A 22433-nucleotide genomic window follows, 5' to 3' on the forward strand; every position below is an offset into this window, starting at 1 on the left:
AATCCACTAGAGAGATATTAACTTCTTTAATGTGCGAAACAGGCAGAAAATGCATTTGCTTTGCTTTGATTTCTCATGATACGTGTGACTCTTTGTATTTTAGTATTGGGGAAATTCTCTGATACTGATCTATTTTAGCTTGGCATCTGCACTATATTCAATACCTGGTATCAGTGCAAAAATTAAGCTGTCCAGAAATCTGTTTGTGATTCCTGATGCCTTTGTCTAACTCTTTTTATTCAGGCAACACAAAGGTCACCTAACCTGTATAGCCTGCATGGCATCAGGTGGGGGGTCCTGATTTGAGACAGGCAGTGAGCAGGGCAGCAACAACTCTCTGGAGACCACAGGCTTCAGGAGGAGGGAGAGAGACGGGGAGGGCTGGAGGACGTAGTGGGAATACACACCTGGGTTTACACACACACGCACACACACACACACACACACACACACACACACACAGAGTATATGAATGCACACACAGAGACTGGGGAATGAACAATACTCCTTAAAGCTGCATAAGTGTTCTCTCTTTCTCTCTCTGTCTCTCTCTCTCACACACACACACCCACACACAGACCCACACACACACGCACACACACACACACACACACACACACACACACACACACACACACACACACACACAGACCTGAGACTCCGGCTGTAGAGTTCTGGACAGGCTCCAACCGCACCAGCAGGAACAAGTCACGACTCTGAGAACGAAAAAAAATAGATCTCACACTAAACAATGCGGTCCATATGTCGTGTATACTGTAATGGCATTTTGAGCATGTTACAGTCTGAAAAAAAAATAAATATATATATTAGTCGAGAGTTATGTTGGTTATGGTTTTAAAAAATCTTAGTTGGTCAACAAACTAGTGAAGCACGAGATGGTGAGAGTGATGGAAATACCTATTATTAAGATGCATTAGTTAATCATTTTGTCATAGAGCCTGGTACATTGCCTGTCCTCACCAGGGTCAATCATGAAATTAATGACAAAAATGCTTGATGACAATTATTTTAATTTAGTTATACGAAAGGTAAAACATTGTGGAAGATCATAACTATCCTTAAAAAAAGCTACTATTTTGTTAAAACCTTGGTTTACATTATACACTCACAGACATGGATCAACAGGCTAGCAAACAAAAATGCCTCATTGGAGCCATGGGTTACTATTATCCACGCGCAGACATGCATTAACATACAGAGCATCTGTGGAGCTGCGATGGCCGAGTGGTTAAGGCGTTGGACTTGAAATCCAATGGGATCTTCCCGCGCAGGTTCGAACCCTGCTTGCAGCGACTAACATTTCCTGAATTTTCCCCAGGGGATCAATAATGTGCAATCTTATCTTGACAAAAGTATCAGACAGCTCCCAGATGTGAATGTGTGCAGCACCGACATCAACAGATAAAATGTAATCTACGCTAATATGATCTTCCTATTTTTTTATTTCTAACTCAATTGAATCACTATAACATTGCTAAAATCTGACTAAATTTGATGACATTAAAATGACATTCTTATCAAAAGACTAAGACACACACACACACCATAGACACACACACACACGTACCCTGAGTGTGTGACAGAGGGCGTGGAACAGGTTGTGGTTGGTTTCCATCTCGTCCCAGTCCAGCTGCCAACAGGTGGTGGGTCGGATCACCAGTGGCAGGCCGTACAACACACTCTCACACACCCCGTCTGCACGCAGAGCCCTGCAACACATACACACACACATGCACACACACACAAATACGTGCACGCACAAGGAGAGACACAAGGAGAGACACAAGGAGAGACAAACATACATTATCTTCTTCAGAAACTTTGTATTAGTATTATTTTTCACAATAATTGTCTCCAATGCATAAAAAAAGTTTCATGACCTTTGTCACCAAGCCTGAACACTGAAAATGTATCGAAAAATGTAAAAAAAATAAATGTGTGTCAAAGGGAAATCAGCCAGCTTCTCTCAGCCAGTTCCTGAAAAAGTTTTTGAAATACCTTTCAGCAGAACACCGGAAATATGCAAATACATAACAAATGATAATGGGCAGAGAGACAGAGAGAATGACATCATCCCTGCCAAGGTGAGTGTGTAAGCAGTATCATTGTCCTCCAGTCTAGTTTAAATGTCACCGCTATAAATCATGACTCATCAGTATGTAAAACACACACACACACACACAGCTCTATGTGTCATGGATATGTAAAGTCAATGCAAAGTAGGAAGAGGAAGAGATCACTCATCTGGGCTACTGCTGAATGTCTGCTTTCCATCATGCATGAATGGTGTGAGTGTGTATACAGACACACTTGCCTGTGTGTGTGTGTGTGTGTGTGTGTGTGTTTTGGGAGGGATGACATCAGCTTTTTAACAACAGAATTATTTAGACCACTGTAAGTCTCTGAGCCGTTGGTGAATGAGAGTGATTGAAAATATATATCTATCTAAAACTTTCTTTCTGAAGAAATCTATCCATATTTTTTACGACGACACATTATGTGTATTAAAAAGTATAAGTTAAAAGCATTACACCCCAAATCCATATTGCAGTACAGTGCCCAGTGTTGAAACACCCCGACATTGGCTTCATTTGTGATTTGATTCATCAGACTAACTTATAACTAACTTACATATATTTTTAGGCTATAACATAATTGATTATATTGTCAATGCTTTTAAAAACTGAACACGTGTATGTTTGAGTTAGGCTATGAAAGCTGTAAACTTTTTTATTTTCCAAGCATTATTCAAATCCTTTAAGAGTTAATGTGAATATACTGACAGTAAACATTTACATTTCAGACATTTACCCAGAGTGACTTACAATGAATGCAACAGCAGAATAAGCTTCAGTTCCTAGATCACCAACATTAAAAGTAACCAATAGTAAGGAGTGCAAAGGTCAGAGGTCAAAGGCCTGAGTGCCCTTTTAATATTCCTGTGACCATAGAACTATCATGTAAGAGAGAACTGCAGGGAAAAGTAATAGAATAACAGTTAAGGAGAGACAGAAGGGATTTTTTTATATGGCCCAACAAATTCTGGATAGGGGCTTTCAGACATGGAGGCATTTTCCCTGTATATACTGTAGTTGTTTTGGATGTTTTCCAGTATAGGAGCAGATGACTCCAGTAGAACAAAGCAGACTTTGATGTGATGGGAGGGTTTCAACTTAGAAACATTCCACTGCTCCCTGCTGTCAGAATGGAGCCATTCACAGACAGGCATGGTTTTAATACACACTACATTACATACAGTACATGGCCCATGGAGCGCGCACGCACACACACACTTGCTTCCCTCCTCACATACACTTACTTCCACCCATCCAAAATATAAAAACGGAAAGGGAAGGGCGCAACTGGAAACAAGGGGAAGGCAGATAATGTTAAAATTCATGTTTTCTCTCTCTAAATATGGTATATTTGCCTGTCCTCTGACACACATTTTGTTTGTTGCTTCTGTTATAGATTGTGTGTTGTTTTTGAGAAACAGATGCATGACTATTAAGATCCTCTCGTCTTGATGTTTGTTACTGGGTACTAAAAGTAGCTTGTTAGATGTAGATATTTGTCTCTTCATTAGATATAGATAAATTGTTATTACTATGCAACATTTCCTGGCCTCTTAGCGTCTTGTGGGCCTGAATTTAGTTCACTTTTTACTTGGTTGTTTAGTTGTCTGACTGTACTAGTACATCCTCTCTTACTCTCTTTACGTCTTTCTTTCTATCTTTCTTTCTTTCCTTCACTTCCCACACAATGCTCTCTGCCAGGTTGGATCTCCACCCCTTTTCTATCAATCCCAACCCCGCACCCCCCCGCCTCTTACTTGATTGCCTTCAGCCTCTGTGGCGGCGGGCTGTGATTGGCCGAGGCCTTAGCGGCAGGCAGGAAGTCCCGGATGCTCTCGGTCTTCACTCCCAGGTTGGGGGCTAGGGGGAAGAGGGCGGGGCTTAGCAGACGCTCCTGCATGTCGCACTTCACACACACTGCACAGACAGATGGGATGAGAAAGAGAGAGAGGAGTGGGATCACGATAGAAGACATTCGCACAAAAATGCATGCAGACAGACTTCTTTAATTCAAACCATGGCTGTCTCCAGTAATACTCACAAATCGTTGAAAGTTGAAATCATATACGTCAAGTGGAGGTATTCTGTGTCTCTACCCGTGTGTGTGTATGTGTGTGTGTGTACAGTACTTTACTTGGACTGGGATTCTGCAGGTTGCTAGGCATGAGGAGGTGCAGGTGCTCTCTGTCTCCTCCCTGCTCGTGAAGCCACGCTTTCAGCACTGTCTCCATGGCGACGACGCTGTTGTCCACCCGCTGCAGGTCGACCTCCGTCCCCAGCATCAGACAGTCTGCGGGCAGACACACGTAAGCATCAACAGGCATTAACATTTCAGATACGAAATGGTCATCGTTTGAGGTCTAGACCCTGCTGCCAACTGACTTCAGTGTTGGTTGCATGGTTGAAATGCTGTTTCAGAGCCATTTCATTAGTCTTGCTTACAATGGAGAGTTCTAATATAATATTTTCCTGTTTTAGACGAACATTTCTAGGGAAAATTACATCCTGTTTCAAAAGTCAGTAAACATTTTTATATACATTATTAATACTCACAGTATTGGAAATTTGATGACTGACTGATTAAATAAGCTAAAAATGACTAAAATTACACAGCTTTGTTTTCTTTATTATTACAGTAATAAAAACAATATACCTCTTTTCAAAATGCCTGGTATTTCACTCTTTCACCACTAGGTGGAAGCAAAGATCAGTAGATTCAATATACTTGACAGCCTCAGTAACTTGTGGAGACACTTACAGCCTCATCAGAAGTCTTCAACGTCCATTGATCATCCACAAACCATTTGAAACTTTTACAGTCCTTGGACCTAAATTTAGTGTCTGGGAGAAGGCTTGGCTCTTCTTTCATGTAGAAGAAGTAGGGCTGCAATGCATTTTGGGTGCTGGAATCAGGCTCTAGACTGAAGGACAGGCTGTGGCCTCTGCAGTAAGATGCAGTCTGTTTATTTCCCTGACATCCATTCAGTTGATTTTCTGGTTTATCTCAGAGATTTAATGTAAACCTCTCTCTCTCTTCTCTCTCTTTCTCTATCTACCCAATTATCCCAGAGGCCAGAGAGGAGGTAGCCTGCTCTCCTCTCCATCCCCACTGATTTCCATTCATCTTTACAGAATAGGATAAGAGCCCCACCCTCCTCTCCTCTCTCTCTTTGCTCTCTCCCCTGCTCTCTCCTTTCCACGTCCCCTAATGTCCATTTATTATTGCCAACTAGGCCCAGATCTTACAGAATGCCCCTCATCTCTCTTTCCCTCTATCTGGTGTTTAATAGTTAATGACCCATCGGGAGATAACTAATGGGACTGAAGGGAGAAGAGAGGATCAGGAGGAGGGGGTAAGAGCGAGGGAGGGGAGAGGACAGATAGAGAGAGAGAGGGGGAGGGAGATAAGTGGGAGACAGAGCAGAGAGGATGGGGGGAGAATGGACAAAGTATTTAAACTTTCTCAGCCAGGAAACTCATGAGAAAAATGAGAAACTTTAAATTCCTAGAAGAAAATATGTCACTGCTCTTTTCATCTGCCGGAGACAGTCGCGGGAGCTATTTTCGGTTCTGGTCCAAAGTTTCCGGAAATAAATGCGTCATCCAGAAATAAGTACTTCATCTGAGGGGGGGGAATTAATGTTAATGTTCACCACTTTGCGCAGTTCAGTGTGTCGTACTTTTGTGGTGCGAGTCCCATGGGGAGGAGGTGTGTGTGTGGGGGGTGAAGGAAAGAAAGAAAGAAAGAAAGAAAGATAGAAAGAAAGACAGATAGAAAGAAAGAAAAAAGATAGAAAGAAAAAAGAAAAGAGAGTAAGAGAGGATGTACTTGTAGCACTTTTGCAATACTAATACTGTTCCAATCCATTACCTTTACTAAAAAAATACAGATTTAGACCATTAGCTTGAGGCCTGTGAACAAAAAATGAAATATAATCAATTTTTTAGCCACTAAGGAGCTCCAATATCCTTCTCTGTGTGAAAAAGGCATAAATTCAAGACGCTTTGCTTTGAATTCTGACACGCTCCACGCTGCTCTTTATATGGGATTTAAGTATTGGTGGAAATTCTGCGATACTGATACCCTATTTTAGCCTGGGCTCAGCACTATAATCAGACGTGTATCCTATACCAGTATTAGGATTGGTATCTCCCTGAGGGAGAGCAGAGAGACTGCAGAGGAATGGGCTGGATGGAAGAAAAGAGGGAGGAAGAAAAAGGGGAGAGGAGAGAGAAGCGTGGATCAATCCCCATTAACCCATCATGATGAGAAAGAGAGAGAGAGAAAGGTAAAAGCTGAGGTAAGGGAGAACAGAGGAGAATGGACAGAGAGGACAGATTATAAAGAGAGATGGAGAGACAAAGGAGGAGGAAGAAGAGGAGGAAGAGGATGTCTTCTGGCCTTCATGGGAGGAAAATGGATGAAAGAGAGAACGAGGGAGAGAGGGAGATGGGGATAAGAGAGTTCAAGCAAATCAATCGCCATTCCCTCCGATAATGTCTGTCTGGGGAATAGGAATGGAGAAAGGAAGGGAGAGAGAGAGAGAGAGAGAGAGAGAGAGAAGAAAGAGAGGGAGAGAAAAGAGATACAGTAAAAACAAAGTAAACACTACAGGGAGGGTGAGATGAGGAGGAGGATGAGGAAGAGGGGGAGCAGGATGAGATAAAGAAAATAGGGATGGATGGAAGGGAGGGACGCATGGATGACAGACTACTCTGTCAGCAATGCTTGTTCTCTTGTAATTAGACCATGAGGAGTGTGTGTGTGTGTGTTTGAGAGAGAGAGAGAGAACGAGAGAGAGAAAGAGAGAGAGAGAGACAGACACATTGCTCTTCACAGTTGGATAAATCATTGCCTGGGGAGGATGGGTGAGAATAGTTAACCCCAACTTCAGTCTCTGCCTCTCTCTGTGTGTGTGTGTGTGTGTGTGTGTGATCCATTGCTTTTCACGCAGAACGATAAATTACAGACTGGGGAGGATAGGTGAGAATAGTTAACCCCAATGTGTGTGTTCAGTCAGACAGCAAAGAGCTGAAGAAACACGACTGTCTTTGTCTCTCTGCAGCAGTCTCATTTGAGTTCATAAAGTGTGTGTTTACACGGCTAAATCCTGCTACAGATGTCTCTCCCTCTCTCTTTCTCAAACAATCTTAGCAGAATTCAAGGAGTGTGTTTATACAGCGCTAAAAAAATCAGTTATGAGTTATTACCGTCTCTTTATCTCTCCATGCCTCCCTCTCTTTCTGTTCTTCTCTCTCTCTGTCTCTTCCCTCTCTCTGCTGTGTACACATGAGCCATTAAGAAACTATTAGTTTAAATGATAGGTGACCCGTCCCTCTGATCTACAAGTCTAATTATGTTCCTGCATCCCATCAACGTGTCCTCTAATCTGTGTGGTGTGTGTGTGTGTGTGTGTATAGGTGGGAAGATGAACTGTGACATACATGCTGATGCAAGGATGCAGGTCACAGCGCCAAATCTCATTAACAGTGTGTGTATGTGTGTGTGTGCGTGTGTGTGTGTCTGAGTACTGTAAATTGACCGTGACATACATGCTGATGGCAGGGTTAAACATGACAAAACCAAAGACCAAAAAAGAGTGTGTGTGCGCGCGCATGTGTGACGTAAGTGCAGAGACTATTTCAGGCCATTTATTCACAACCCCTATCAGCTGTCATCACATATGGAGGAGGTGCTGTCAATAAATTGGATTTCCCCATTATATTATTTCCCCTCCTTGACACTTAGTACAAGTACTTAGTTTAGTTTATTTTACTCATCTAAAAATGCTAAAATACTGAAAGAAGGGAAATATTTCAGATGGTGCAAATACAATAAAAAATACTAAAATTAACAAAATAATAATTAAGAACAAGATTAATGGGGCATAAAAAACACATTTCACATTAAAAGACACAAAACAGATGACAAAAAACAACAACAAACAACTGCATTGGAGGACTGAGGCCTCTTCAATTCTACTTTGTTGTTCTTCTACGTTGTTTATGTTGATTCACTTGAATCCTATAGCATTCTTCCTGTTTTTCATTGTCTTAGTTGAAGTGAATGTTTACATAGTCCTATGTTTCATGGACCCAAGAGGTCCATGAAATCCAGTCTGTAATTGAAACAATGCATGGGACACTAAGTTTAGGGTCAATTCACTTTCGATTAAACCGACTGAGGAAAAACATTTCCCTCTACAATTCCCAAACTCTTTGGACATAAAAAGATTTGAATAGCCAATCTATAAAGAATAGCTGAAAATTGAGGCTAAATCATTTTTTGATGACTCACCCACTACAACCACTTCCTGTTGTTGACTTCATCTCATCCCTGGAGACATACTGAGCTAAGGGCAATCATGTAAAGGATGGCTGCTAATGCTCGGCCTGCTTACTGCACATTAGCATCTCTCTCTTCTGTCTCCACCTCTCTAATTATCTCAGAGTTTTCCCTGTCCAGAAAGGTCATTTATGCCTCTGGATGTTTTTGATCACCTAAAGGAAAATATGAAATATCCAATTCAATGCTTTGGCTGCTTCATCTGCTGCAGTTTGGAATTGCTGGCTGGAATAAAAGCAGGCGAGGACACACATATTCACTGCTTCTGTTCAGGAGTGATGATTCATCTGACTCTTTATTTCACCTTATATCACCATAGATCAAACTGTGATGATTTCTGTGCTGATAAAAACCTTTGATGTAATGTTCTTTTGATTTGTGTGCTCTCAGAGAAGGTTAGTTTCAACACCTATGCCACGGGGAAAACCCACCTAATTGGCTACAGAGCCACCTAAGCCTCTTAAAAACCCAGGGAAATCGCTGGATCTCTGATTGTTTCTGTCTACATTTCTAGCTTTCTGCAGCTAATACTCTATGGATCTCTTTTCCCCAATCTCTTCCTCTGTTTCCTCCTCCCTGTCCTATTTCTTTCCCTGAGTGTTTTAATCTACCTCTGGACCCTCCACTCCCCCCACACTCCCTCTCTCAGCCCTCGCCCATTAGTGGTTCCTGTTCCTATGTGCATTAGCAAGAGAGCGGATCATCCTCATGACCATCATCCAATGTAATATCAGCTTGTGTTAGGAAATGAGTGACGCAGAGCGCTAATGCACTACCAGCGGAGAAAGCAGAGTCTTCTCTAAAACCCTCTTTTTAGACTCACATTCAGATAGGGATCAGCTTTAGCCAGCAGATGATGGATACTGTGCTGTGCAATTATGGTGGGAAGCTAGTGAGAGCTGTCTACTGTCTAAGAAATATCATGCTGATGTAAAACAATTTTGAAAATATTGCAATAACTGCAATAAAAAGTTAAAATGAGTTGAGTGACAAAACATTATTAGATCAAATTCAAGGCCCTTTAGGCTATTTCAAGGCCTGTTTTTCCATTTTCAAGAACATCGTTATTTAAATGTAAATCATATGGTACTTTATTGATCCCCATAGAAAAATTCAAATTTCTTTTACCCATCAAGGGAGGTCAGGCTCAGCTACAGAAGCTGACTTGACCAATGCAAACGAATGGGAAGCACCAAAATGTATCGTGAGAACGACACATCACGTAAAATCTATAACTATAATCTATAGCACAGAGCCAATTGAAACAGCTGGGAAAATGAGCAGCTGTGCATCTTAATTGACTTCATGCACAATGTCAAGCACACAGCCCACCTCAAACTGTAAGGAAGCTTCTCTGGTCTTACTTTCATGAAGTTTGTTCTCTCCAACTTGGGAAGAACTTTCTCGACTTGGCATTCTTGCATCTGATATTTAGCCAGAGTCAAAGTGAACAGCACTCACTAGGCCACTCTGCTTATTTAATGCAAATAAAAATACCACTATTTGGCAGCAACGTATCAATTCAATGTCATGGTATCATGCTGAATTGACTCTTTCCCCACCTCGAACTTTACAAAGTGTACAAAAACATGAAGTTAAAGGTATCAAATAATGATGACTTTCTTTCTGGGGAATTTCCCTCTGTCATCCATATTGCACTCAGAACAAAACTGACAGCACACACTCTGCCCTTGTCAGTCTGGGCTATGAGCAATAATGATGAATAGCTCATTGATGTAGTTTGAGACTATGACAAATAGGACATTGATCATCTAGTTTGAAACACAGGCAGGCGCACACAAAGATACGCACCCGACACACACTCCAGTAGCTGTGTCTGCTAATTATGCCTCGCAGTTACTGCTGTTAATGCCAAGCAGTCATGGCGACAATTACAGTAACAGCAGACAGGGACTTGAAAAGGACAAGGGGACAAGATGGCAAAGCCAGCACTGTTTTCTGTCTGCCATCTCTGAAAAGGAAGAACAAAAGTAGAGCAAAAGAAAGCAGGAGAAAATGGCTAGATAGTGGAGAGAGACAAAAAAGGAGGTTCACTGAGATGACCCCCAGATACAGAAAAGTACAGTGATGAGATCAACAGCCTGCTCTCAAGCAGAATAGGGAAAGAGGAGCGGGTTAGATGGAGGGGAAGTACACAGAGACAGAGAGGATGGCAGCTGGGTGACTTCTTTGAACAACTTGAAAAAGACAAGAGGACGGAAAGCTCCGCAGACAGTTTTCATGGAGGCGCAGAAGAGTGGAGAGGGTTATAGAGGAGAAGGACAGACGGAGGAGGGAAATAGTCGAAATGAAGAAAAATAACAGATCATGTGTAGTTTTATTCAATTTACACTTTTTGAGGATCCGACAAGGGCAACACTGCTACTGGATGAAAAAATCATAGCTCCAAAAAGTCCATTTTTCTGGAATGAACAAAAACCAGCTTACTCTTATAGTGACTCCCACGCATTTTTGAAAAGTTTTCATAGGTTTTGAATGGGCTTAACAGCCTCGAATGTCAAAACGCCTCTTCAACCCAAAAAGGACCGTGTGCATTTTCAATTCAAGTAAACATGAAAATGACCAAAACTGGAATCATTTTCAAGGTTTTCACCAAACTGTCAGTATTCAGAATGACAATAGGGAGGAGAGGGAGCGATGAATGAGAGAAACTGCAAGTAAAAGGAAGAGGAAAGAGGAAAGGGGAAAGAAAAGGGTGGTGGAGAACCCTGAGAAGAGAGGGTGGGAGGACGAGATGAGAGCAGGATGGAGAGATTGGAGAGGAGATAGCAAAGAAGAAAGTGCTTAAAAGGGAGGGGGAGAAGGACTTGGTTTTCTTTAAGTGGCTTGAAGGCCAAGACGAGAGAGACACGCGGTCTGACGCTGCATGCTCAGATATGATAAGGAGGACGGGCAGAGAGACGGAGACGGAGAACGGGGCAGGAAGAGAAATGAAAACGGGAGCCGTAATTTTGTCCTCTTGCTGTAAGTGGTTTGAGAAATTGAAAATAGAAGAGAGGCGATGAGACGGAAATAGGGGAGGAAGAAAGATCGAGGAAGGGAGAGGGAAGTGTGTGAGGAGAGAGAGCGAGAGAGCGAGGTGCGGGAAGAAGAGGACGAGACGCATTAGAGAGGAGATGAAGAGGGAAAGAGCGTGATTGAGAGAATGATAGTTGGAAGGCAGGAACTGCAGAGGAGAGAGTAACTAGATTCTGATGCTGTTTTATAGACACACAATGCAAGAGTTTAGCCAGATTTAGGCGCCATTAAAGAAATAAACGAACAGGCAAATGAGAAAGAAAAAAGATGATGAGAAAAAGAGAAGAGAAAAAGAAATGAAATTGCTTTTGCTTGAAGATGAGTAGCAATCGTAGTAGGCTGCAACTTATTACAGTAAAAGCTCCAGTGTGAAAAAGATTTTGAATTTTAATACCTTATAGGATAAACTGTTGAGTATCTTAATAATATATGATACTTATATTGATTGTCTTCTTATATTGAATTCTTACCTATAATAGCACTATCCTTTTCATATAGATCTAGTGATGCAACCTCCATCCTCTGAGAAAGAGAGAGACTATATACACTCTCTCTTTTTTCTTTTGGACACTCACAGAAGAGGTGATGAGAAGAGAAGAGGGAAAGCGATCGACAGAGTGGGAGAGTGGGAGACAGACAGGGAGAGAATGGAAGAGGAGAGAGTGTAATACTCTCTGGGAGTTTAATAGCTGTGAACTGCTGTGAGTAGCACACTCCCTTTTCTCAGTTTCCTTCTATTCCTCTCTCTGTTCGCCTTCTTTCAGGAGAGCCAGAGACAGGGAGACAAAAAGGTTGGATGAGAGAGGAAGTGGCGTGAAAATGGAACTGAGGACAGATAGATGTGTGTGTGTGTGTGTGTGTGTGTGTGTGAGGATATAGTGCCATCTCTCAGTGTGGGACTAATGGGTTCCATATCCTGGTGTGAAGAGTGACGCTGGTCCCCGTCTGTATGACCACCTGCTAACGTCACACAGAGGTGTGAATGGACTGACCTTGGCACCATCTGTGTGTGCGAGTGCATGAAAACGATGCCCTCCTGATTTTTAAGCCTCTTCATTGACATTCATGTTAAACCATATTAAGACAATGAAATCAACAAAAAAGATCAACTTTTGCTCACTGTCCCTATTCTCGCTACTGACTGCTAGACCTTCTGTGTGTGCAGTGCGCTGCCTGCCTGTGTGAACATTCTGCGGTAGCTGTGGTTGTGCATGTGTGTGTGTGTGTGTGTGTGTGTTGCAGGGCTGGGTGGGGTGTCAGCAGGTCTGGGTGGGGTTTCCTTGCAAGGACCCCTATGCACTTTACCCACCACACACTATTCTAAACTAGCTGACTATCATGGAAAATTAACTGAAAGAAAGAGGAGGAGAGACAGACAGTGAGTGAGTGAGAAAGGGAGAGAGAGAGAGAGAGAGAGAGAGAAAGAGAGAGGTTGAATGAGTGCAGGTGTACAGTAGTAATACTAGCTGAGAAGGAAAAGTCTGGTGGAAAGTTGTTTTTACGGAGACCCAATTACACAGAAATGTAGGAATGCTGCTTATTAACATCCTTCAGGAGGGTCGTTTACACTGGAGTTAACTGGTACAAGACTGTTGTTGTAGTGGGCAGCTCCCAGGTACCACTCCTCCAGTCAACCCTCCCTAGGAAAATAAAGGCAAAAAGAGAGTACAATAACTTAGATATCATTTATTAATACCTTAGTTATCATTTATCAGTAATATTGGTTGAATGTGTTTATCAAACCGTTTATTAAATTGCTGAAAAGTGCTGAAATAGAGTTTTGCTCACATTCATTTGGTGTGAGCATTGACAATTAATCAGATGAATTTTGTCCTGTATGTGCTGTCATCTGTAGTGTTAAACACACTTCAGTGAAATGATGAAAATAAAAATGCATTATAATCTTAAGCTTCGCAGAGGGACACTGATAGGAAAAAATTGTTTTCAAGTCAGCAAGGTTTTGGGACTTTTGGGACTGGTAGTGTGTCCGAGCGGATTAGGGCTCAAGTCTCTCTGGGGGACAGGTGGCGCTGTGAGTAGGGAGATTGCCCTTCAACCAGATGACCAGAATTCAAGCCCCCCTGCCCCGTCTGCAAGCATCCGCCCTGTTAAAATGTCCTTGAACAAGCTCCACGGGTGCTACTCTGTAGGTCTGACCTCCCTGTGGACAGAGGCGCGGGGAGGTGAAAGGAGAATTTGCCTCCAGGGATCAATGAAGTTTCACATCGATATTGTAATATAATACGATAAAAAAAAAGGCCAATTGTGAGCCCTCAGGATGAAGACTTGGCATGCTCTTTTATAATCCTTGGCTCTGGGCCAGCGGATTGTAATCCTCTTCTCAAGGGACACAAATTTTCAGAGTCATTATTCTTGCGACTCAAAATGGATTTGCGGGATGTATGCTGATCCAAGTGCAACCGTGAGGGGTGTGGAAAAGGCTTAAGTGTTCCCAAGGAGGCAAACTGCTTGAAAAATAAGGAGAGGGGAAAGACTTCTGAAGCAAAAAGAGCACTCTTTATGGAAGCTAACACTCACACAGGTGAAAAAGCATACAAACTGTAGGTCGTGGAACAGTTAATATAGCTATACAATACATACACAGTTAAGGCAACATGTTTCGATTCAAAAGAGTGTATCCACTCAAAAGACGTTGCTCTAAGTGTGTATATACTGTATGTATTGTATAATCATAATTATTCCTCCACAAACTATGTATGCATTTCCATCTTTGCGACTGTTAGCATGTATGCTGACTGATGTATGCTGATAGAAAGACTTCAGCCACATAACACAGCTGTCATGTTTTGATACCAAATTTGGGTCCCATTTAAATCTCCTCACAGTCTACTTTTGTGGTCTGACCCAAAAACTTTGGGTGCACAGATGTAAATGTGGAATTAGCTCTTTATTCAGTGGAGCTTAATTTGAATCTTAGCACAGACCCACTTCCAAAATAAACACAACTGGTTAAGGCACAGGGAGATACTAAATCTGTGGTGATACAAGAGGGATAAAGCAAGAACAAGACAAAAGAAGAGAGGAAATGCGACTCTTCACAGAAAAGCTGAGAGAGAGAGAGAGAGAGAGAGAGAGAGAGAGAGAGAGAGAGAGAGAGAGAGAGAGAGAGAGAACGAAAGAAAGTTGGAACAAAAAGAGGGCAGAAAAGTTCCCTACATCTCGTTTTGGGAGGAGAAAGGAGGGAGGAGGAAGGTAATTATGGAGCTGGAGAGTGAAGAGAAGGAGAGAGGGAAACGTCTTCTCATCTTCCTGTTCCACTTTGATGGAGCAAGGCAGATCCTGTGATGCAGAGTATGATTAAAAGAGAAGTGAAAATTATATGGGGAAATTATGATGGGAGGGACCACACACACACACACACACACACACACACACACACACACACACATACACACAAGTGGAGAAAAGGCGCAAAGACAGACACTTAAGAGTACACTCCTTCATACACACACAGAACACACACAGAAGGACACACAAGAGTACAAATACTGTACACTCTTTCACAACCGCACACAAAAATAGACATACACAAGTACAAGCACACACACACACACACACACACACACACAGTCATCCTCTATTCTTTCAGCCTTAACCACAACAACTGTCATCTGTCCCTTGTAAAAGCTACTTATCTCTCGCAAGACCTGGAGAGACAGAAAGGAAGAAAAAAGAAAGGAAAAAGGCTGCGGGGAAAGAATTCTGAGCCAGCGGAGGATCTACTGCTGCGCAGACACAGTTTGAGAAGAAGAGAGAGAAAAGAAAAGGAAGACGGAGAGAAAGAGAGAGATGAAAAGAAGACAGAGAGAGGATTAGGGGAGATATAATAGGCTGTAATCCTTTTCTATTGCGAGAGGGACCCGGGGATCGCTGATGGGGTGTCAGTTCAAAAGAGCTGTTTGTCTAAGATATGAGTCCGCTTTTAGACCGCTTCTACCTTTATGAGAGCTGAAAACTCCTCGGCCAATAAAAAACACTTAGGAGGGAGTGTCGGGGGGTAACACATGATTCAGTAACACATTATAATAAGTACTTTTCCCAGTAACAGGTAGTGTAATGAATAACTATTTCAATTTCAGTAATAATATTACAGCTACCAATCAAACAAATAAGTCATTACTTTTGTTATTACCCCATTTAAATATCAGACTGAAGTTGAATTATCATCCCCTGATATGTTTCCTCATAATTAGTCATCCTCTCACAATTAGTCGTCCTCTCTGAGTCGAAGGATTCCCACTACGTTGATTTTATCAAGTAAAAAGATAACAAGACCATCGGACATCAACGGTATTTGGTTTCCCTGAACATTCACAAATTTCTCTGGAAATGAGTAATGAGTTGACTTCTTTTGAGTAATGGTCCTAACACTGTTAGGAGGACAGTTTGCCAGTCCTCACAAGGGGAAAAATGAGTATTTGTTAGGTTTATGTTAAAATTAGTGACTGTCTGTAGTGAGGTTATAGCTACACTAGTTACATGTTTAGTGGTTAAGGTCACGGTTAAGTAAAGGTTTGTGGTTAGTGAATAAATGTAAGTTGATGGAACGTTCTCACAAGTAAAGTAATACAAAACGGGCGTTTGTTTGTGTGTGTGCATCTGTATGTGTGCATGAGACAATAATATGTTTACCTCATAGCTCAGAGCTGAACTAGGAAAGCAATAAAGGAGGTTATTGATGTGAGACAGATGGGCGGACGGACGGATGATAGATCGATGGATGGATATTACACAACCTCCTCAATTTAAAAAGACTTTATCACTGGGAAACTGGATTAGGGGACTAAATATATTTGAATGAAACAACTGTTTTGTCACTTTGAAAAGCACCGAAAACTAGACATTTAAATGAAATAAATGCCTTGTTGAAGCTGAGGAGTGGATTTGAAGATGACTAAAAATGTTTGAATGTAAATTTGTCAAAATGTGACCGTGAGGAGAGGATTTTGGCAACTGCTCCGGAGGGATTTAGAGGGAGTTTTGAGAAGCGTGCGTCACGTGGCTTTTTATAATGCTGCGCATTATAATGAGGATAATTCTGACTGAGAGAAAAGTGTTAAGAATGCAAACACACAAAGGTATGTACCACACACACACACACACGCACACACACACACACTCATACACATACAGATTTAAATACTGCGTAGGAAACTGATAAAAATACACAAATGTGCACAGTGGCACAAACAAGGCATACGCAGTCACACATACAGACATAGCAAACTTTCATACACACACACACACACGCACACACACACACACAAACACACACACACACACACACACACACACTACTTGACCTGTTTTTTACAGTGTTATACAGCGCTTTGTGGAAGAGATGTCTAATTCACCAGGGTGCCTGTCAATTCCTCAACATACTGAAGTGAAAGCATTTAAAAAAGCTACAAGACAAAGCAGCTTATATAAACAACAAAGTGTGTGTGTGTGTGTGTGTGTGTGTGTAAGAGAGAGAGAGAGACATTCAAATGGAATTATCAGTACCACCTATGTGGAACATGTCAGTCAAATCTCCTCTTCAAAAGACCAGGAGACACAGACCTGAATAATTACATTGTTAGTTTGAAGTCAAGCTCAAAGAAAGGATTCCCATTTCCCACATAGATGAGATCTCAATTAAATGGGACACTGTTGAATGAGTGTGTGTGTTCCTCTCTAAAGCTTGGCATTATGGCTGAACCTGACAAAATATATCACTTCAATTTATCACTTACTGAAACTGCCCAGGTTTTGGTCAGGCTTGTGTTTAAAAATACTGTGGATAAAACTACTGTAGGTTCAAAAATATTGTGGGGAAAAAACAGTTATTGTCAGATCATCAGAACCATCAGAAAATGACGATTTTCTTTAATTGGGTTCAGTTTCTGTGGTGGAAATTGGAAGTTGAAATGCCTTATGGAGCTGGGCACAAAGACGCAGAGGTCAGGAGGCACAGAGTGTAAATCTGTGCATCAGAAAGAGCGCATATCTGCTTTAAGTTATTTTCAAAATCTACCTGTATTTCCTCTGTTAAGGTCCCAGGCTGAAAAAGCAGATAAAGTCAATAACTGTCATAAGTCAGACTAAGTGTCAGTCAATGACATTAGTAAGTCAGAGAGACATATAAGCTTCAAAAACCCTTTCTCTGAAGCTGGTACAAGCTCCTCTGAGAGGATGGCCTGTCATGTAAACATGCTCTGACAGTGAGTGATTCAAAGCTGACTCATGTTGCTTTCAATTACAACATTCAGAGACTTACAAATCCATTTCAGAATATCAGCTAATGCGAGCGGCCAGTCTCTGTAGTATGAGAACATGCGAAGGTCATGGTTAGCTGATGAAATGTATTTAACCTGTGCACAACTGTGATTTGTTAAATTAATTTGACTTTCAACAGGTTCCTCCCCTTAAGCTTCCAAAAGCATATATAGCATTGACCAAATCTTAACTTTGAAGAAGATTCTGTTGAAAGAGACTAGGACAACAGCAACGAGCATCGGCAGAACATGCTGTGAAGCGCTGGCTGAGACAGAGTTACAACCACTATTAATAAAACTCCAAATTATGACATTTCTTGTGAAGGAATGGTGTCACATCAAACATCACTTAGACACAAATATGTGACATGCTGAGTGGTTCGTACAGCCCATGGTGGCCCAATATTGTATTAAGATACTTCAGATATGAAAACACGTGTGAGTCAGTGAAACTAGCGTGGGTCTGTCAGGTATGGAGATTAGTTTTATCAAAGAGCGCCTCTATGGAAAATGTCTATTTCTGATGCTGGAACAACCTCCTAGGAGAGAAATAATTCATATGCAAACTCCCACAGTGATTCTCTGACATCTTGTCTTGTTCTCAGTCACACCATTTATAGACTCAGAGATCCAGTGTTTCCAACTAAGCTACACTCATTCAGCAGCGCTGGTCTGTCACTGCTAGAGACCTGCCTCATTGCAAGAGAAAGCCCAAGAAATTAAAACAATCATCATCTGACCCCACTGCAAACCTACAGTACATAACAAACATATAGGACTGTTATAATACAGTTTGTCCAATCCAAGTATCCAAATAAGAGTCATTTTTAAGAAACAAAGAACAGATTTTTGCACAGAACTAAAATTGCAGCAGTCCCTCATTTAACATTTTCTAGATATCAGATATTGTGTGGTCAAACTTAGATTGTAGATGCACACATTATAGAAGTCCAACTTTTCTACATCCTTGCTGCACTGTTGCTCAACCCATTTAGCACTTGACTAGGAACGTTGACATCAGCTGCTGTAAGGCTGAGATAAACAGACTGTGGTCTAATCCACCATCTGCACATCGCTGGGAAGAAGACACATGAAGAAATGGCACATGAAGCAGTGAAAACTAAATTAACCACTTATGGGTGAAGCAAACAAGCCTATATCAGTTTATGACATATATACGTATATCCATATTGGTACACAACCTGGAGTGACGCAGCCAAACAGCTGTCAGACATATATACATGTTTACACAGACATGTCTCTATTTCTTGCTGCGCAGCTTATCTCACAAATGGATTTGTTATCTTTAAAACTCTCTAGATAGGGGAAATGATCATTTATGGAGCAGCGACAACATCTCCTCCATAAGTCAAATAGATAAGGGTTCCAGTGTCTCCAAAGATAATACATCAGCTTATTTGCATGCTGAGATAATTTATGTCAGGCAAAAAAAAAAAAAAAATACCCTGAGCGTCTATTCATCTGTCTGGTTCTCTCTCCTTCACAGTCACTCACTCACAGTCAATTAAAGACGCTTTATTGACATGATACATCTGAGATGGCTGCATATCAAAGCAAGCAGATGGGGACTTCAGGAAAGCCAATGATGACTCTCTCACTGATACCTCATACCTATTAATATGATGTATTTAGTTTTAGATAAAAGATAAAAGTAGATAAATTAACAAGGCAGTTTACTCTAAACTTTATGGCCAGTTTCACTTGTTTCTACTGTGTAAGTGTCTCAACATCAGCTACAACATGACAAAGCGCATGTTCACACTGTTCCACTATTTTTATAGAAAAAGTGCTGCCTCAACTGCTTTTTATGCTTACAGTAAGAAAGAGCGGTCTGCATGATGTTCACTTTATCTCCATAACGTCTTGCTGCAGTAGCTGCCACTGTCAGCAAACAGTACTTATGTCCAACTCTAAAACACTAAGCAGAAACTCCCACAACACAGCCTATGTACTCCACATTTACACGTTATCATACTTTTGACTTTTCTACTGATACTCTCTCCATTTTCACTCTGGTGGTTGTTGTAAATTGTCAGCTGCCTGCGCAGTGTGAAACCCTGCCTCTACTTTGTTGTGATTATTTGACTCACGAAGAAGCGCTCCATGTCTTGTCTGCTCCTGTGAAGCGTTTCCTCAACTTGTGCTTTCTAAAAAGATGGCAGATGCAGCTCTTTTTCCAAGGCAGCTGTATTCCTTACGACTTTAATCTCATTGACTTTAATGTAAAATGTGTTGGCAGTCTGAAGCGGAATATTGTGAACATGGCCAAATTGTTGAAGCTGTGCTGTACATGGACTATGAATAAAGGTTTGATTCTAAACTTGAGCTAAACATTGAGTGAATATTGTCAACAGACAATGAATGGACAGACAAACTCTAAAGGGCAAATCAACACTAAATCACATAAGGCAGAAAATTGTTGTTGCACTGCTCTCTATGGGTTGAAACTTTCAAACGTGTTGCACTTCTAGCCACACCCCAATCAGTGATGTCAAAGCAGGTTTTTTTTGCCTGCAAGAGATGGGGATGTAGCTCAGTGGTAGAGCGCATGCTTCGCATGTATGAGGTCCTGGGTTCTGTCCCCAGCATCTCCACTTCTTGTGGTGTTGTGCAGCTTCCTTAACACCTCTAGGCTACGGAACTTCTGATGCTACAGCGATGATGATCAAATGTCTATCAAAAGTTGTCGTTAAGTAAACCTGCAATGTAGGAGCATGTTATGTGATTTCATTTGACCCACATATACAGTTATCTTCCTCTAGCTCTCCAATCCTCAATCCTCCTCTTCTCTTTCCTTTCTGAAACCTTCCCTTTAACAAACAGAAAACAGATGGAGAGATAGAAGAGGGACATGAAGGAAAGAGCAAGATGGAAAGAAAAGATGTCAGAGAGAGAGACAGGGGAAAGAGAACAAATGGATGGATGACAGGAGGAAGAGAGGGGGATGTTAGGTCTGCAGAAAGGGATGGATGGCTGATGGTGGAAGTGGTAGATAGATGGATAAATGGATGGATGAGTGAGTGGATGGGTGGATGGTAGTGCACACATGTGATACAAAGTTACTGTAGCATCCAGTGTGTAGCCTGTGTCTAAGGTGATTGCGCCCCAAGTTTAAGTTCAAGTCCTCAGTACACAGTCATCAATATTCAAGTCTGTGTCGAATCACCTAAATTGGGACTCAAGTCGGGCTCAAGTCCGAGTGCAGGACTTGAGTACTACAATACTGGTACCATCCACTAAACATACGCAGTGTGCTACAGAATCAGCAGTGATCATAGTAACACCAATAAATGCTAGATACATTTTACCATTTCACCTACAGTAAAATCCCTAATTCCCTGACCAACTTACTCATATACAGTATAAAGTATTAACAAAGGAGATGGACTGCTGTAGCTTCACGGAGGGGATGTAGCTCAGTGGTAGAGCGCATGCTTCGCATGTATGAGGTCCTGGGTTCAATCCCCAGCATCTCCACTTCTTGTGATCCACTGTAACTCTGTAGAGCATGCTATAACCACTACCAGTCTCAGGGGTTATTATTACAGTGACCACTGTATGACATAAGGTTTTTGTGGTTTAATAAAACTTACTTAATGTCACCAACCTCATTTGCACATCTACAACTATCTTCCTCCATCCCGCTCTTCCTCATAGCTGTTACTGTTACTAAAATGTATTTTCCATCACATTTTACCAGAACACAGAAAATCGAGGGAGAGATGGAGAAAAGGGGAATGTTGATAGACTCTCAGCAATGTAGGAAAACATTAGGGAGAACAAAAATTAGCTTCAAACGTATTCTCTATCTTGTCAAAGTGTTTGGGTTTAAGCAAGGTCACCAAACAGTGAGAGAGAGAGGAAAGAGAGAGAAAGAGATAGACTGAGGGGGGAGGTGAGAAAGAGGGAGAGAGATGCTGCTCGGGAGAGAAAGGCCCAGGTGTTCATGGGAGACAGTCAGTAGCAATCTATCACTGCCGCTGCTCCCAGACATTGTGTGTGTGTGTGTATGTGTGGCTGTCTGTCGCAGTGGGTGTCCTCTACTATTGTCCATGACTTTGCTAAAATAAAATATCTTGCAAATAATGATGAGCAGGATGTGTGTGTGACACCCAAAACAGATGCTTGTGTTTAGAAACCATAAATCTGTCTTGAGAATTTGAGAAAAAAAGAGAGTAAATATATCCTTTGTCCAGTGTGTGTGTGTATGTCTGTGTGTGTGTGTGTGTGTATGTGTGTGTGTGTGTGCTTGCATGAATGTGTGTATGTACATATGCGATGCCAAATCAAGGCAGATGTTTAGAAGCCTTAAATCTGTGTGACATCTTTTAAAAAATGACACAAAGTGTAGCAGGACTTTGAGTAATAATTTAGAAATGGAGCTTAGATGGAGACGGAGGAATTGGCTGCTCTATAAGCAACAGATTGCATGTGTGCAGATGCACGCACACACACACACACACACACCAGCAGATGGAGGGACTTGAAAAGCTGGACAAGTATTAATATTTCTTTGACTGGCAGGGAGGCGACAGACACACACACACACATGCTCCACACACACACACACACACACACACACACACACACACACACACACACACACACACACACAGACAGAGAGGGCACCTGGCCACGTACTGATACTGTTAT

General features: G+C 41.6%; 1 protein-coding gene and 3 non-coding genes across 4 annotated transcripts in view; 3 read left to right on the forward strand and 1 right to left on the reverse strand.

Moving 5' to 3' along the window:
• m1ap (meiosis 1 associated protein) overlaps positions 1-22433 on the reverse strand; it is a 42057-nt gene that overhangs the window by 5511 nt on the left and 14113 nt on the right. The window contains exons 4-8 of the mRNA XM_071923121.2: positions 4237-4386; positions 3854-4013; positions 1589-1730; positions 653-716; positions 265-407 (exon numbers count right to left, since the gene is read on the reverse strand). Of these exons, the coding sequence (XP_071779222.2) occupies positions 265-407; positions 653-716; positions 1589-1730; positions 3854-4013; positions 4237-4386 (659 nt within the window). The remainder of the gene's footprint in view (positions 1-264; positions 408-652; positions 717-1588; positions 1731-3853; positions 4014-4236; positions 4387-22433) is intronic.
• trnas-uga (transfer RNA serine (anticodon UGA)) lies at positions 1232-1313 on the forward strand. The gene has a single exon. It is a non-coding gene; the product is annotated as a tRNA-Ser (tRNA).
• trnaa-cgc (transfer RNA alanine (anticodon CGC)) lies at positions 20303-20374 on the forward strand. Its single transcript has one exon. It is a non-coding gene; the product is annotated as a tRNA-Ala (tRNA).
• On the forward strand, positions 21186-21257 carry trnaa-cgc (transfer RNA alanine (anticodon CGC)). Its single transcript has one exon. It is a non-coding gene; the product is annotated as a tRNA-Ala (tRNA).

The sequence above is a fragment of the Centroberyx gerrardi genome, chromosome 23 (assembly GCF_048128805.1).
Source record: "Centroberyx gerrardi isolate f3 chromosome 23, fCenGer3.hap1.cur.20231027, whole genome shotgun sequence".
Classification (NCBI taxonomy): Eukaryota; Metazoa; Chordata; class Actinopteri; order Beryciformes; family Berycidae; genus Centroberyx; species Centroberyx gerrardi.